Source organism: Salarias fasciatus, chromosome 9 (assembly GCF_902148845.1).
Source record: "Salarias fasciatus chromosome 9, fSalaFa1.1, whole genome shotgun sequence".
In the NCBI taxonomy this organism is placed as follows: domain Eukaryota; kingdom Metazoa; phylum Chordata; class Actinopteri; order Blenniiformes; family Blenniidae; genus Salarias; species Salarias fasciatus.
This window is the reverse complement of record NC_043753.1, coordinates 20400373-20416025: the sequence shown is the minus strand read 5'-3', so window position 1 is coordinate 20416025 and position 15653 is coordinate 20400373. Positions and strand designations below refer to the sequence as shown.

The 15653-nt window shown below is 45.9% G+C and overlaps 1 protein-coding gene across 1 annotated transcript in view; it reads left to right on the top strand.

The window, feature by feature from the left end:
• tmx3b (thioredoxin related transmembrane protein 3b) overlaps nt 1-15653 on the top strand; it is a 32253-nt gene that overhangs the window by 2622 nt on the left and 13978 nt on the right. Inside the window, exons 4-12 of the mRNA XM_030099891.1 lie at nt 306-429; nt 1508-1553; nt 4457-4537; nt 4968-5067; nt 5236-5313; nt 5674-5740; nt 12614-12712; nt 14759-14816; nt 14957-15010. Coding sequence (XP_029955751.1) covers nt 306-429; nt 1508-1553; nt 4457-4537; nt 4968-5067; nt 5236-5313; nt 5674-5740; nt 12614-12712; nt 14759-14816; nt 14957-15010 — 707 coding nt within the window. The remainder of the gene's footprint in view (nt 1-305; nt 430-1507; nt 1554-4456; nt 4538-4967; nt 5068-5235; nt 5314-5673; nt 5741-12613; nt 12713-14758; nt 14817-14956; nt 15011-15653) is intronic.

Below are 15653 nucleotides of genomic sequence, written 5' to 3'. Positions count from 1 at the left end.
TAAACTATAAATTAGATATTAATTCAAGGCATCTACCAGAAGCAACTAATATTATTCAGATCTTACAGTGACGAATAAACCCAAGTCAGCACAAAGCCAACTTTACACAAGTGAGATTTTTTAATTTTATTTCTGAGGAAAAAGCATCATGAACTCTACAGAGAGAAAATGAACTTCTTAAAAAAAGTCATGTGTGCTGAAGCAGGGAGACATTTACAACACACACTACTGGATTGTACTCATATTTATGAATATTCATGAGCTGTTGTACCTGATCATCTCTCCCCTTTCTCTGCCTTCTCCAGTTCTACGCTCCGTGGTGCGGTTACTGTAAAAAGCTCGAGCCGATATGGCACGACGTGGGGGTGGAGCTGAAGAGCTCGGGCTCGCCGGTTCGTGTGGGAAAGATGGATGCCACTGCGTACTCAGGTGAGCAAACCCCCAACATCTCGTAGCTTCTGATTATTTAACATACTGGAGAGAGAAAATTCACTCTAATCAACGGTGTGTTTAAGCAACATGGTGACGCCTGATCGTGTCAGAAAAAAGTCAATGGTGTGGTCAGGTAGTTCTACACTCAGAATGCAAATGAAGCATTTTGTAGCTATGTCTAATTTTAGTTACAGAGGGGGGAGAAAAAAAATCTAATCCAGTAAATAACACGCACGTAACAGGCTAAAACGCTAATCCTTACGCTGTGCTGTTTGTGTGTTTGCTCATAAAATCCAATGTTCATTTAAGGAATCAGACACAACAACAGCTGATATTAGTGGCTCGAAAGCTGACAGTCACATTGTGACCGAGACAGATGGGCGCAGAGCTCACCTGTGATTGGCTAATATTCCCACAATGTCTTTTTTTGCTTGTTCTAGGAGATCTTTCAGAGTGTTGGCAAATTGTATTGAAGTTGAATGTGCTCATATAAAACAGACAAAGGTGGCAAAGTAAGTTTGAACGACTGAAACTGATGGAGCTGAGAGGGTTTAATGTTTCAGGGTAACAGGTTTTATTGTCTTGTAGGTAGACAGTATGTTCAAGGACAGGCTGCAAATTTTGATTTCAATAAAGAAAAAGAAAATGACGGTATCACAAGGTTTGCGAAAAATGTAAATACAATAACATATACTTTTTATTCTATTTATAACCTGGACCGTCATGGTAATAACTAACCTCTCTCCACTTGCTTTGGGCCCAGACACTGACATCTGCTCAGCATCTGGAGCAGCAGGGCACCATCTGATGAGAACTGATAAGATTTCAACAATACTGATTCCGTTTATTGCCATTCTGACAATTTTATCGATTCTCATTTGTAAAAATGCATGAAAGGCATTTATTTAATGTTAACAGTAACAGCAGGTTTTCCAATGAGGCGAATGGCGCCAACATGACAGGCAGTGTTAGTTAGTTTAACACATGTGGTGTGAGTCACAGAAGATTTTGACAGATTGGTTGGTGGCTGTTTATGATCTCTCACCCTGACTGAGACGTGTTTCCTGTGTTGCAGGGATGGCATCTGAGTTCGGCGTTCGCGGTTACCCCACGATAAAACTGTAAGCGCCTCTCTTCAGTTTTCTACCTCTGCGTGTTGATTATACTTTCATTACACAGTTTACAATTTTTTGTCATTTGTTTTGCTGCAAATCTTTGTTAAATAAGAAAATTCATATGTGATTACAAGAGTCATTGAATTTACAGTAAGGTTCTTGTGTGAAAATATATTTTTCATCAAGTATTGTCAGGGTATTCAGCCCTGTGGTGGTTTTCCATCTTTAAGCGTTGTTCGCGACGTTGGGTTGTTTACTCCCGTCTCCCTGAAAGTTTCTCTTCTGGAGCCGTGTTGTGTCATTATCAGGATGCTTCTCCTCGCCGCTGTGTGTTTTCCCCCTCGGGGTCAGGCCTGTGGAGATGCCCTCAGATAACGTTCTCAGCGGGGAATAGAGTGTTGTTGCATTTTTTCCTGAAGGCATAACAAAGTGATAAACTCCTCACACATCGCGGATTAAATTTCATTAGCTGTAGCACTATTTTATGGAGGGAATTATACAGTTTTTAGGAGTTTATTTAGTATCAAATCAATGTTATCCTCATAAATTTGCATGTTCTTAATGGTTAAAGTACTGATTTTTATTTTTTCTTTACTTCTTATCTTTTTTGTCTGTGAAATTAATGAATATCGGTAATTTCCAGCTGCTGAACAGCAGCGCTCACGTTGACATGAGCCGACTAATCACCCCACATTCGACAGCTTCCTCCATGCATTCGAAAGCCCGTCATTTAATCTCTACGCCGCCATAACGCGCTCCCCATTTAGTTTCATCAAGCTCATTTGGGAAACTGCCAAAGGTTCACGGCAGGGTTCATGACGGCGAAACCAAGCGGGTGATGAAACATCCATCGACGAGCCGGGGACGTCTCCCTCGGTGACACCGACTTGATTTAGAGTTCTTCTTCCCCCTGAGTTCATTAAACCCTGTGGGCTGATGCAACCTTAGCAATCCTTAATGCATTCTGCTTCTTGTAGGAGCTCAACTCCAGCAGTTTCCCCGGCTGGAGCTCAATTAGAGGATCTTTTTTTTCTCTTTTTTTTTCTGTGGTAGGAGCAATGATTTAGATTAAATTGACCTTTTGTGGTGATCAAGCTTTTCCAGGTAGTTTACTGTTGGGCAGTGATTCTGTTGACTTATTTTGTTGCAAACTTTGAATCTGCACAAGCTGTCGCTGATGGGTTTTAGTCACTGATGCTTCTGAAAACTTTACTTTCCTCTGACATAGGTTTATCAGTGCTACTGTTGGAGGCTTTTTTAGCATATGTGGTAGAACTTTTCTGTTTAATGTGTTCTGCTGTCAAAAACCGCACCCAGACGTGGTCAAGGCGACACGGAACGAGAGGAGAAACCTGCGCCGAGTGTTTTCTGGCTGCCAGATGGGGGGTTGGAGTGTCTCAGAAACGGCTGAACTCTGAGGATTTCTCAAACAGCGGTCTCAGTCGAGCTGCTTCTGATGTTTCTGGCTCTGCAGCGGGAAGCGTCTTGCGAGCAGCTGTTGTTTTTTTGGTAATGACAGAGGTCAGGATTGCTCAAGCTCACAGTGAGGCATCGCTAACCGGTGTGATTACAGCAGCGCTTCTTCTGGAGTGTACGACTCCAGTCTCACGAGCCGAGGAGGGGATTGAAACCCGTGTTGATATCTGCACTGACATGCAGACGATTCTGGAACCATGAAGCCGTTCTGCTCTCCAGGATGTGGTGTCGGTCGAGGTTAAATAGTGTTGGAATCCTCTTCCTGGCTCACATTACAGTGATTAGAGATCTGTTCAGATGCGACAGCCGAGTTAACCGTCGCCGCTGTCGCTGCCAGCGGGACGAGGCGCCGTTTCCCCAAAACTCACATCTGCAGCTGCTCCCGGCAGCGTGGCAGCGAGTTCACTGCTCCCCGCTTTGGAACCAGGCTCAAAGGGAGAAGTGCGGCGCGATCGTGATCCGCAGCAGCAACGGGAGGCTTTTATGCCACCAGTGGTGCGAAAATCTGTCAGAGAAGTTTTCAGCTTTTTGTTGAATGTGTGTGTGAACGTTTCACGCTGACCTGAGGTCAGGGATGAGTCGGAGGCCATAATGAGCCAGAGGCCACAGCAGCTTCTTCAGTTCTCTGTGGAAAGCTGAGCCAGATGTTCTCTTCAGCGATCGGTGCAATAAGTTGCAAATCCAGCTGCACGATAGACTGAAGGATTAGGTGGAGCTGTAAAGAAATGTATGAAGAAATGGAGCAGTAATAAAATCAAAATATAGCCGACCGATTCTGAAACAACAGCCGTGGTGGAAAAGTTAGGAAGTTCATTCTTTTAAGCAGATCTCAATGGCCCTGAAGATTATTTAAGTGCTTTAAAAAGAATGTGATCTAGGATCTACATCCTGCTCATTAGTGTGTGCAACAAGGAAACTATTAACAGTATTCAACAATATCTACAGTGTTTTTGTCTTCAGATATACTCTGCTCTACATGTGACAGATCTGAGTTTTTCATCCAGTATTCCTTAAATTTACATTGAAACTTCTCCAGACTGTATTTTATATGCTTTAAAAAAAACATAATTATTGCTCGAGCTTTCCATTTATGAGTAAATCTTTGTTGACTACAGATTTTAATGATAGATGTCATCGACTGAAAGGCTTAAAGAAGTAAGACTAAGGTTTAAAAAGAAGGAACTTCTTGTCTTGTATTTTAGCATGAAGGTGAAATAGACAATCATTATTGAAAGGAGAAGAATGTTGTTTAAAACCAAAAAAACTGAACAACCAGTGAAAGGTTTCTCCTTGTTTGAAATGTTACATACACTTAAACACTAATATTTAACTTTTTCATAATCAGTTTCATACAGACAGGTTTTAATACGTCGATAGAAATCCCTCCTGAAGTGTTTATGTTGACGCTGAACCTTTCTCTTCTCTTCTAACAGGTTAAAGGGCGACCTTGCCTACAATTACAAGGGACCAAGAACAAAAGACGACATCGTGGAGTTTGCTAACCGGGTGGCGGGGTGAGTCCCATCGTCCGGCTTCTAACACAGGATGGCGTGAAGCCAGGAGCCCAGCCGAACTTCCCGTGTCTCACATGAAAGCGTGCTTCGCTAATGACAAGCGGCCAGCGCCGGCTTATCAATGCCGGCCACATTTGTTTCACAGCTCAATGAATTTCAGCCTCAGATGCTCCAATTTAAGCCACTGTATCAACCAGTGCCTGACAGATTTCCTCCTCCTTGAGGGAAATCAGTCCAGATCCGTGACAGAGAGGTTGATCAAACGCTTGGCTCCGTTTGCTTTAGGGCTGCAAGTGAATCGTCGGCCACTGGGTGGCGCCTCCAGCACACCGGATAAAAAAAAAAGGAGCTCTATGACCACCCTGTGATGCATGTTTTCGGTATAGCGCGGGTCAGAATGAAGCAATCTCTGCTGCTTTGGCTCCTGCAGGCCGGCCGTCCGGGCGCTTCCCAGCAAGCAGATGTTCGAACACATGATGAAACGACACGACGTGCTCTTCCTCTACATCGGAGGGGAGTCTCCTCTCAAAGTAAGCCCCATAACAGACGCCACGCTCTGCAGCTTCTTCAGAATCAGCCGCTGATTTAACAGTCGCCCAGTGTAACGCCGGTTATTGACTCGGCCTTCACAGCCCAGATTTATTGACGCCTATTGTGTAAATGCTAAAAGGCTTCTTTTCTTTTTTTTCCTTTTGCAGGAGAAGTATAATGATGTGGCCTCCGAACTCATTGTCTATACTTACTTCTTCTCTGCTTCAGAGGAGGTCTTACCAGAGGTAATGCCTTTGCAGTATGCATCCTTTTCTTTCTGTTTTGAACGCATGAGCTGATGAACGCTGATAGATTTCAGACGTCTGTTGCCGTGCCATCGATACTCTCGAGGATTGTGCGCACCGACTGATGCCGCTTTGCCCTTGTCGGATTTCAAGTTTAAAGTCATTTAAATAATTAGATTCTTTCAGCGTTTTTATCTTCCCGCTCATACATAAAGGCGAGACTTGGCTTTTATGCTGTTCTTTTGCAATTATGCAAAGGCAGTTTAAGCCGTTTTGCTCCATATTTTCCAGGTGCACATAAATACATAAAGAAAAAAGGATTCAGTGCAACTGCTTTAACTTTATTTGTGCCTTCAACAGTCGGTGTCCTTGCCGGAGCTTCCTGCGGTTGTAGTTTTTAAGGATGGAGCCTACTTCACCTATGATGGTGAGTGTTTAGTTTGTCTTTTCTATCTTTCCGCCGTGTTGTTTTTCTGAGGTAGCTCCGGGGTGCGTCGGCCTCCTCCTCCTCTCTCCTCCTCCCCCTCCTCCTCTCATTTGAGCCGTCTTCCTGGAGTTCTCCTGTTCCTCGTCGCTCATCTTTTCATCTCCCTCGCCACGCTGACTTACGGCGCGCCCGGCCCGTCATCAGGCTCCCGGGGTTCTGCCCACCATTGTGCGTGTGGCGAGGCCAGCGATGTTGTGGCGGTTTGTCTCCAGGCGGACGTTACATAGCAGGGCAGGGTGGAAGGACTGGCCCGAGTGGGCGTGAGAGACCGCAGCTCCGGCCAAAAACACACAGCGCGGGCTCCTGATTGCATATACGGTCGGAGGAAACCCAATAATTGAGTCGCTGGAGTCGTCATTTCAGAGCAGAAAATCATCCTCGACACAGGAGGGTTAGAGGAGCTCCGTTCCGCTGCCGCCCGGGTTCGGAGCTTCTCACCGCAGCAGCAGGAGTTCACCGCGGTCATCTACGGCGTCTCGTGTGTCGCCACTGCTCCGGACCCCGGGCGGCAGCCGGAACAGGAACAGGCCCCAGTAGGGGGCGCTGGGGAGTCCTGCTTCAGTCTGCTCCACCTGATCGGCACAGAACGCCGGTTTCCTATCGCCAGAATCGCGCCAGGAGAGGCTCGCCGCTCAGGACGTCAACCACAAAGAGCCCGCTCTCCACAGAGCCTTCCACCGCCCTGACACTCAGGAGGTCACGACCTGTAGAACCGGCCATGGTGTGTAGCGATACGGAGCTCTCTGCTTGCTTTGCACGATACTCTGTCAGGAACTCTAGATCAAGTGTCATTTGGCTGAATATCTGAGGCACATCTGCGTCGAGAGCGAGTGACAAACCTTTATGCCTGTGTGTGTGTGTGTGTGTGTGTGTGTGTGTGTGTGTGTGTGTGTGTGTGTAACTGCATGTTATATAAGTATATATACACAGTCATTGTGATTTGCCTTGTTTTTATTTTCTAGCTTTACCGACTGTCAATTTCCGACCCGATTATGCAAAACGCCACCAACGCTCACACACACACACACACACACACACACACACACACACACACACACACACACACACACACGCACACACACCTCGCTGCTTGTTTTTGTGTACTTTGTGTAGATACAGATTTAAAACACTTATTAGGAATTCATTGCACACTCCCCCGTTGTTCCTCTCGTTGCAAGCCTGTGTTTTTCCAGAATAGGTCCCAGCGAGCGGAGCCACACTGTCCAAATACAGCCTCTCCAGTTTTTTATAATGATATTTGACATATTGTTGTTTTGTTTGGATTGTCTTGTTTTTTTTTTTTTTAGCGCACAGCATAAACATTGGCATCGCTTTTGAAGATCGCTGTTAAAATATAGAGCAACACAGAGGCTCATGCATATTTAATTAGTCAAATCCTTGGTTGCGTTCCGTCACACAGGCCCAGGCTGCTCCCGCGGTTTTGATCGTACGTCTGCACTCAGATATACTGGCTGACATGTTGGTTTTCAAAGGAAACAGAGGACGATCGTTAGCATGTATCTCCTGCACACGCTGGGTGTGATTCGTTGCCGCGTAACTCGCCCAAATCTTCAAGTGTGTTGAGCGTGTGGACTCCATTCTGCTGCTCCTTGTGTTGAAGGGCAGCAAGCGATGTTGCGTAGGTTTATTAGCTGCGTTCAAATGACCCACTGATGAGTATAATGACAAGATGCGATCGCACCGAACCAGGATATTGCGCCGGGGTGACAGTTTGTTGTGGCAGCAGTCCTCTCGACTGGTTATTTGAGGAGACAGCGACGGCGTGGCAAGGTCAGCGTGAGTGACGTGTCCGTGAGAAGTTCAGTCCTGCGTTGACTGGATGGCGGGCGGTGCGGAGGGTTTGACGTCCTGCTTCTAATTATTGAACATAGATTCCTCAAAGAAATTAGCTTCAGCTGCAAGAATGAACAGTTATCAGTTGGCGTGAGAAATTGTGGACTTGCCAACATTTCATATTATGTAGTGTCTAACCGTGATATAGAGGAGGTTTCTTCGGCTGGTTTCTTGGTTTCCTCACCCGCTCTACGCTGTGCTCACTCACACCCGTGGTGCAGAAGCTAAATCTGGATTAAAGCAGAAAATAATGACGTTTTAATACGGTCCTTCCCTCCTTCTTTGTCGGAGCCGGTCTGACCTAATGAATCATTTCAGTTGGTCTCGGAGCTCAGGCTTCCTAATTTAGAGTGACATCTTTTCCTCGGAAAAACCTAGAGTTGTAGCTCTCTGGTCTAGCCACGTCCATTACAGCTGATCTCGCGTCCGTGCTGTCTGAGTATAAACAAAGAGTTACAGCAGAGTAACTTGATAGTGAAAGGCAGAAATGTTGGAGCAGCCCAGTTTTGACACAGCGTGCGACAAGGGTGAACGCCCCAGGCTCATTACCGGAATATCACAGAGCTCACACCTACAGGCAATTAGGACCATCCGTTATCCTTAATAACGCGCCGTCAGATTGTGGGAGGAAACTGGAGAACGTGAGGGAAACCGGGAAGGACATGCAATCCTTCTCATGGTGAACTTAGAATAACTAACCACTAAAAACAAAGAAAACAAACACACTTCTGCATGTATGCATGCAGCTTAATTGCCGTTTTCTACAGCAATTCCTGCTTTGAGCCTTGGAGAATTATCTTGGCGTTTTTGTTGCTAAAAGCTTAGAATTCCTCCTAAAATGTTTAAAAGAGCAGCAGAAACACTTTAACTTGCACAAACCTGCAGCAAGGAGAAGGCAAGAGCCGCTCCTGACACATCCTGCGTTGAGTTTCCATCCGAAGGTTTTGGTCAGTGCTGCGTTCATACTTTAATTAAACCGCACTGTAAACTCTGCTCTTAACAAGGTTTTCTCTGCTCGTTCGGTTCACACCGCAGCTGAAGTGGCACCAGCGAGCCGAGCCGTCGTGCCGCCGGTTTCGTCAGAACGAGGCTGTTTTCACGCCCGTCAGTGGGGACAAGTGGAGACGTTTGCTTTGGACCGGAATGTAAATAAGACCGTTGCGTAGTTTGCGAAGTTTGCGTTGAGACTTAACTTCTGCAGCTCCAGTCCAAGCCATGCACGGACTGGCTGGGTGTCTTGTTTCCATGGCTACCGAGCGCCATCTTTACACGGTTTCAAATTGGAGTTTTCTTTCTTCTGTTTTGTTTTTTTTTTGAGCAGCGTGTCAAACCCACATTTTCCATCTTCCTGTGGTTGTTGTTGACGCTCTCCTCCGCCATGTTTGATTTTTCCGTGTCGCGGCTCGTGGAGCAGGCAGAGAACAGCAGCTCGGTCTTGTTGCATTCACGCCACACTCGCAGCGCACCAGAGTGCGACCGGAGACGCGTTTCGATTATATTTACACGCGCTTCAACCAGCAGCTTGTAGAATGGCGTTCTCTAGCGGACCCTGCTGTCTTGTTTTAAATGTCTCCATCGTCCGTGTTTTACTCTGAGCTGGCTCTGACGGTGAAACCTCCTCCTCCAGATCGCTCCCTCTGGTCCCGTTTGCATTGTCATGGAGGCCCTCTGTGCCATTAACCTCCCTCCCTGAAATGTGTCGGCGCTGCCTCCCAACTCTGACGCCGGCTCGTCCCTCCTCCCACCGCCTGCCTTCGCTCCACGTCTCGCTCCTCATCGCTCTCTCCCGCTGCGTGAACTCTGGGCCGACGGGCTCCTGTAGGGCGGTATGGAGATTGCGAGGCGGCGGGCGCCCAGGAAGATAGCAGCTCTAATTTGTTTCAAGGTTGAAGCAGGTTCAGTCAGTGTGGCGGTTCATCAGGCTGTATAATCCCAGCATGGGGCCTCCGGCTCCCGCTCGCCTGCTTCTGGGGGGGGAAAGTTGGGCAGCTGCGCGCGTCGTCTATAAAAGCCAGAACATCTGTGGGAAGAACTCTCCGGAATGTCTCTGAATCGACTGAGTCAGCAGTCCTCTCAGGAAGTCTCCTCTGCCTTCACATCGCTGAGAAATGGATTTCATATTTCTACTGTAAGCTGTGACCTTGGGGTTTTAAAAACCGTGTTCCCGGCTCCTATTGTCATGTTCGGTACAGTAGTCCTGACTCCTCCGGGGCTCGGCGCCGTAAGAATCATGTTGAGAGTCATCAGCGTTCTTGTAATTACTACAATGGTGGCGGAAAGGTCGGGATAACTTATTAACATGTCATAATGAGGTCTGAGCTACATTTGACATCAATTATGAGCATCCTGCAGCCCGTCTCAGCAGGAGGAAGCGCTGTTGTTCCAGCAGCTCCGCTTCACCTTATTTACGCCTCCAGGGACCGAGCGAGTCTGGCGCTTGTTTGCGTGTTGCTTCCAGATGTTAGGGGAGCAACAACATGTGGTTCACATTCAGGAAGTAATCCTGTATTTCGCTTCACTTTATTCTTTATTTATCTACTGCACTTTTGCTCCCCTCCCCCTCTTCTTACTCCTGATGCAGCAGTTAATTATGCATTTGTTCCAAACAAGTGAAAAAAAATCTGAAAAGAATCTTTTTCAAACCAAATGTGATGTTTTGTTCATTATTGATGAAAGAAATGCTTAAAAACTGAAGGTAGACGAAGATGAGCCTGCATCTCTGAGAAAAAGGATAAAGAAGCATTGGTTTTAAATCTAAATGACACCTATTTCAATGAATCTGGACATGTTGCTGTGGACAGTTCAGCTCGAACAACACGTCCACCTGTTGACATCTTGACCATCTGGTCCTTTACATCGACCTTGAATTGTAATCCTCCCACTCTGAGCTGTGGTTTTCCACATTCCTGCTGTCAGGGGTTACACTCCACTTTGTTGTGTCGTTTTTACTTCCAGGTATATCACATTTTTATCCGATTGCTTTTTTTTTTTTTTTTCATCTTCCATTTTATGAGATATTTTTTTATATTTAGATAGTCTACTGAAGCATAATGCTGCCAGAACAGAAAGGTCCAGTAAAAAAAAAAAAAAAAAGTGGATTGGTGTCGCATAAACGTGGCAGCGGAGCAGTTTTGAGATAAAACTAGAGCGGCCAGGTTGGTTTAGACATGTGCTGAGGGGAGATAGTGGCTTTATTGCACAAAAAAAAAAAAGGATGCTGGAAGTGAGAAGAGGATGAAGACTTCAGAAAAGATTCATGGGCGTAGTGAAGGTGGACGGAGAGCAGAGTGATCGGAGGCAGACGGTCCGCTGTGGTGACCCCTGTAGGGAGGGAGCAACCCAAACACTTCACCACACTGCCACAACATCGGCTGTTTGCATGCTTCCTGAACATTATGGTACTTTCACAGTATTTATTTGTCGGATCTGCTTGCAGAGGTCGCAGTAGTCAGTGATCAGAGATTTCACTTTTAATGATGCTCTCATTTCAGTTCAGAGGTCACCGACAGCCCAGTTTGATATGAAATGGAGCGGTCCAGTGATAGGATTGCAAAAATAGCCACAACTTCAGAATTTTAATCTGTGTGTTGGTGCAAAAATTAGACGTTGTCTTGGAAGATGTTCAATTTTGAACATGAAATTTCTTGAGGAAAAAAGAGGCAGTTTTAATATTCTGCTTGGGTTTGTTTCAGCAGACTTCCAGAATTCCTGCAGTGGTCTGTAAGCTCGCCCTCACTGTTCTCGCACCATCTTACGAGTCATAAAATAGCTAACTGGCTTTCCCTGCTACATCCCTGATCTCTCCTTGATGAGCGTTTTGTTGCAACCTGCTGTCCAGTTTCGGGTCTCTGTTGCATCCAGACTTCTACTCTTACTGAACATCCGATGGACAAATTAGAAACAGAACTCTGTTTTATTGCTGTTTTGATGCTTTGCAGGCCAGATTGAACCCTTTTTATTGGCCGGTTTTGGCCCGCGGACTCTGAACTAGTCATTTTGGGCTCCTCTAACTTCCATTTGTCACAAATGTGTGAGCCTTGCATTCAGTCTCAACCGTCCAACCATTCATATAAGCACAATAATAAGTAGCCTTTCTTTCAGCTGTGAACACAATTGGAGAGAAAAAGAAGTTGTAGTATGCTGGGAGGCACATTCGTCCTTGCCCTCGCTGAGCCTCAGGCTGATGGTTCGGCTCTCTTTGGTGCCGACCAAAAGCTGAAATAAAGCGTCACATTTTAGTCCGGCTCGCTTTGTATTCACGCTGACATTTTTATCATCGGGCTGCGAAAGACGTAAACATCAGCACATTGGCGGGTTTAAAGATGGCTGCTATGCACCCGGCCTCGCAAGCCTCCCACAACAATGCCTGTTTGCAGGGCTAAATGCAGCCGCGGCATTATTGTGGCGGGTTTACCAGAAAGCTCTCCGTCGCCCATAAAATGGGTGGAAAATAGTGAAAAGAATTCCTCCGCTGCGCACCACCAGCAGGGAGATGCTGCAGGGCCGGCGGCTCCGGCTCCTGTCGCATCCTGTGTTCAGGTCGTCTGGAAGCCTTTGGGCCGCGATGCATTCATGCTTCAATCAGACCGCAGCACAGTTCATGTGGAAGAGAGAGAGAGGGAGAGAGAGAGAGAGAGAGAGAGTCACGATTGCTCTCTTAGATCCTACACAAGGTAAATTTAACCAAACCAGACAAATATGAGCTTGAATTACACCCCTCAGCCCTTCCTTGCCAAGTAAGACAACAGAAATAATCACCTGTAAACTCGATCGTCGTCGATCTGACCGCTTGTCAATGCATGCTCAGCCTGTATTCTCCGCTTCATTTCTCACAGAGTGAACAGGCAGTAAACAGTCCAGGCGTCCTTACAGATACGGTGCGCCTCCTTTGCTTTTAATATCGACGGTTCTGTGCACTGAATGCTGATCGGCTCCCCCGTGGCTCTCCCCGCGTTGCAGAGTACGAGGACGGGAGCTTGTCGTCGTGGGTGAACAAGGAGCGCTTCCAGGGATACCTTCAGATCGACGGCTTCACGTTGTACGAGCTCGGAGAAACAGGTAACCTCCGCAGCATGTTGATGGTTGTTTCACCAATTCAGAAATATAGTTTACCATGTATGTACTTCCAGTTTGCTTCTTCCTCATGTTGTGGTAGTTCACTATATCTTCATTATTGATTTATTTAAAGTTTTTTAGCTAAGCTCAAACTAATCATGTAAAATGTGTCTTTATAACAAACAAACATTGGACAGTTGTTTTTTAGAAGTAGAGAATTAATAGTATGTGCGACATTTTCAATAACACAACAACAAACTTGTAATTGTAGGACGAATTTTAATGTTTTTTCTTCTTTCCAAAGTCAAAAAAATCCTGAAAGTGTCGCAGTAATCGGCTCCCAGTGACTGAGGAGCTTAAACTATTTGGGAGCACGAAGTTGCAGAAAACAACACCAGGCTTGTGTAGTCACAGTTCATGCGTGGGTCAGAAACAACACCTAAACTCCGGGAGAGAGAGACTTGATGCCAGAGGGAACCAGACTGAGACTCCTAATGAGACTTCACTGCGATGTGCTCCAGTCTGTCCGCCTGTTAAAGCAAAGGAAAGGAGGAGAAAAGCTTGTGACAAAACTGCAAAGACTGCGGGGAAATAAATATGGACCTTAAAGCCGAAAACGTTCTAGAAGGGGATTAACAACTTGGAATCAACACATAAATAAAAGTTTTAATCGATTGTTTGACAAATTTTGAAGTGTCCAGCAAGATTAGCTCCCATCAGACACTTTGTCATTCGTCGTTTTTCACGCTTCAGTCCGTCATCTTCGCCCTGATCTTCTTTCAGAGTGCTCTGAGCTTCTCAGCCCAAAACTATTTATTCACAGCTTCTTTCCTCTTTCCGTCTGCACACTTGATAAACGCGTCGGTATGGCTCATTAGGGACGTGAGTGATTGCGCTTCACGTAATTACCAAGTTTTGCTGTCACCTCCATAGAAAGTAAGAAGCCTGCAAGACCTCTCTAAATGATTTGCATGCATGTTTATTAGGTTTCATTAGCAGCGACAGCCACGCAGAGGAGATTATAAAGCAATCGAATGGATTTTTAACACCTTTACAAACCAGATGTTTGGCTTTGGAATTGCTTATAAGATATTTCCAAATTAGCCCATTTGTAAATAGTTGTGCGTTTCGATGTGAAGCCCTTTCTGTAAGCCGTGGCGTATAATGCAGACTTGGAAGACATTCTAAACAAGACGTTGCGTTGTGCTCAACAGCCCCGTAGCTGTAAAAAGAAAAATCCCATCTCTCTCCTCCTGACGGCGGACTGATGAGTGGTGTTGCTGTGCTGATTATTTCAGCGCCGTGGCAGATTCAGCGTCTACAGCAGTGGATTGTGTGAACCTTGTTAGATGCTCAGAGAGTTAATTATGCACACTTCCGCAGGTGGGATTCCCATGAAGCAGTAATAGAGAGAAAAAAAGAAAAGAAAAAAAAATCAGGAAAATGCTAATTTCTACAACAGCTGCAGAAATGCGCAGTAAAATTTGAGTGTTTTGGGTTGAATTGGACTGAATCCCATCAATACTCACATTTAGACATCTATGTATGTAAATTATTATTTTAAATCCTGATGTTAACCTGTCCACCATCTTTGGTTAACCCTTGCTGTATGAGCACCATTAGTGACCAGCAGGGGGCAGTCTGACACTCTCGCCCATAAAAACCAGGTTCTCTGTCCTCAGACCACGGGCGTCGGAATAACAGACCTTTTAAGTTGTGTAACAGTTTTTTTTTAAGTGGGCCTATTTGTCATGTTGTGGGTTTGGCTTTTGAATGGCACTGAAATAACTCTTCTACCAGAAAGTGACCACTTGTTTCCCCGTCCGACCGAGCAGAAAGCCCGGCTTAATGCTGGAGTGATGAATGAGTAAAGCGCTCCCTGTGCCTCTTTCTTTCTTTCTGGTTTTTTTTTCTGCGCCCGTTGAGAGGTGATGGATCTCCCCCTGAGCCCCCTCACCCGACCGTCTTTGTCTTCTCAAGCTGTTATTTTGTGTGTCTGTCCGATTGCGCTTTGTAATCCACCCCCCCCCCACCGTCTGCCTCCCGCAGGCAAACTGGTGGCAATCGCAGTCATCGATGAGAAGGACCCCACAGAGGAGAGCTCCAGGTACAGCGAGCAGCGGAATTAAAAAGCATAAACTCAGACACTTAAGTCTTTCAGTCAAAGATCAGACTGTCTGTCATTGTTTGCATATTTCCACCAAATTGCAGATTGTGTGATTTCTCTCTCTCCTCGATTGCTTTTAGATTAAAGACCTTGATTCAGAGGGTGGCGAAGGAATACAGAGAGCATTTTAACAGGTGAGCCACTTCTGCACGATGAGGTCAAAGATGGAAATCCAATTTCTGCATTGATTGTGTTTGTGCGCTCAATGGGGGAACGCCGCCCGTCTGCTCGCAGGCAAGTTTACGCCTTTGTCAGGGGCACGTCTCTCTTTGAGGCTCGGTAGAAAGGTAATTATGCGAAATGTCAGCTTCCAAATATAGGTGTTCTTTTCAGCTGTCAGTCAGGAACTCAGCTCGCCTTGTATTAATGCATAATGTTCTGTTTTTCTCCAGCTCCAATTGTGCAATAACAACTGTAGACGAGGGTATTTATGTTGCTCGCTGAGCTGCTCAACCTGTTCTTTCACTGGAGAGGAACCGCTGCAACACGACAAATAAGAAGGGTTAGGGACCCGTAATTGCCTCATCTCACAATATTATTGCTGTTTTTTTCTTCTCCGAGCTTGGAAAAGAAAAAAAAAAAAATGGAAAGGCTAATATGATGCATCCAGTAAACTGCTGCTTATATGCAGCCAGATAGTGTCGACGGTGTATCTTGAAGCTCGGGCGCCCACGGTGAAAGACACGCGCTTCATCCAAGTGTCTGGAAATGAGCCGTTTAATAGTTGACCCTTATCTCTAATCACGCCCGCCACGCCGTCGGGTGACAAAAGGGGTC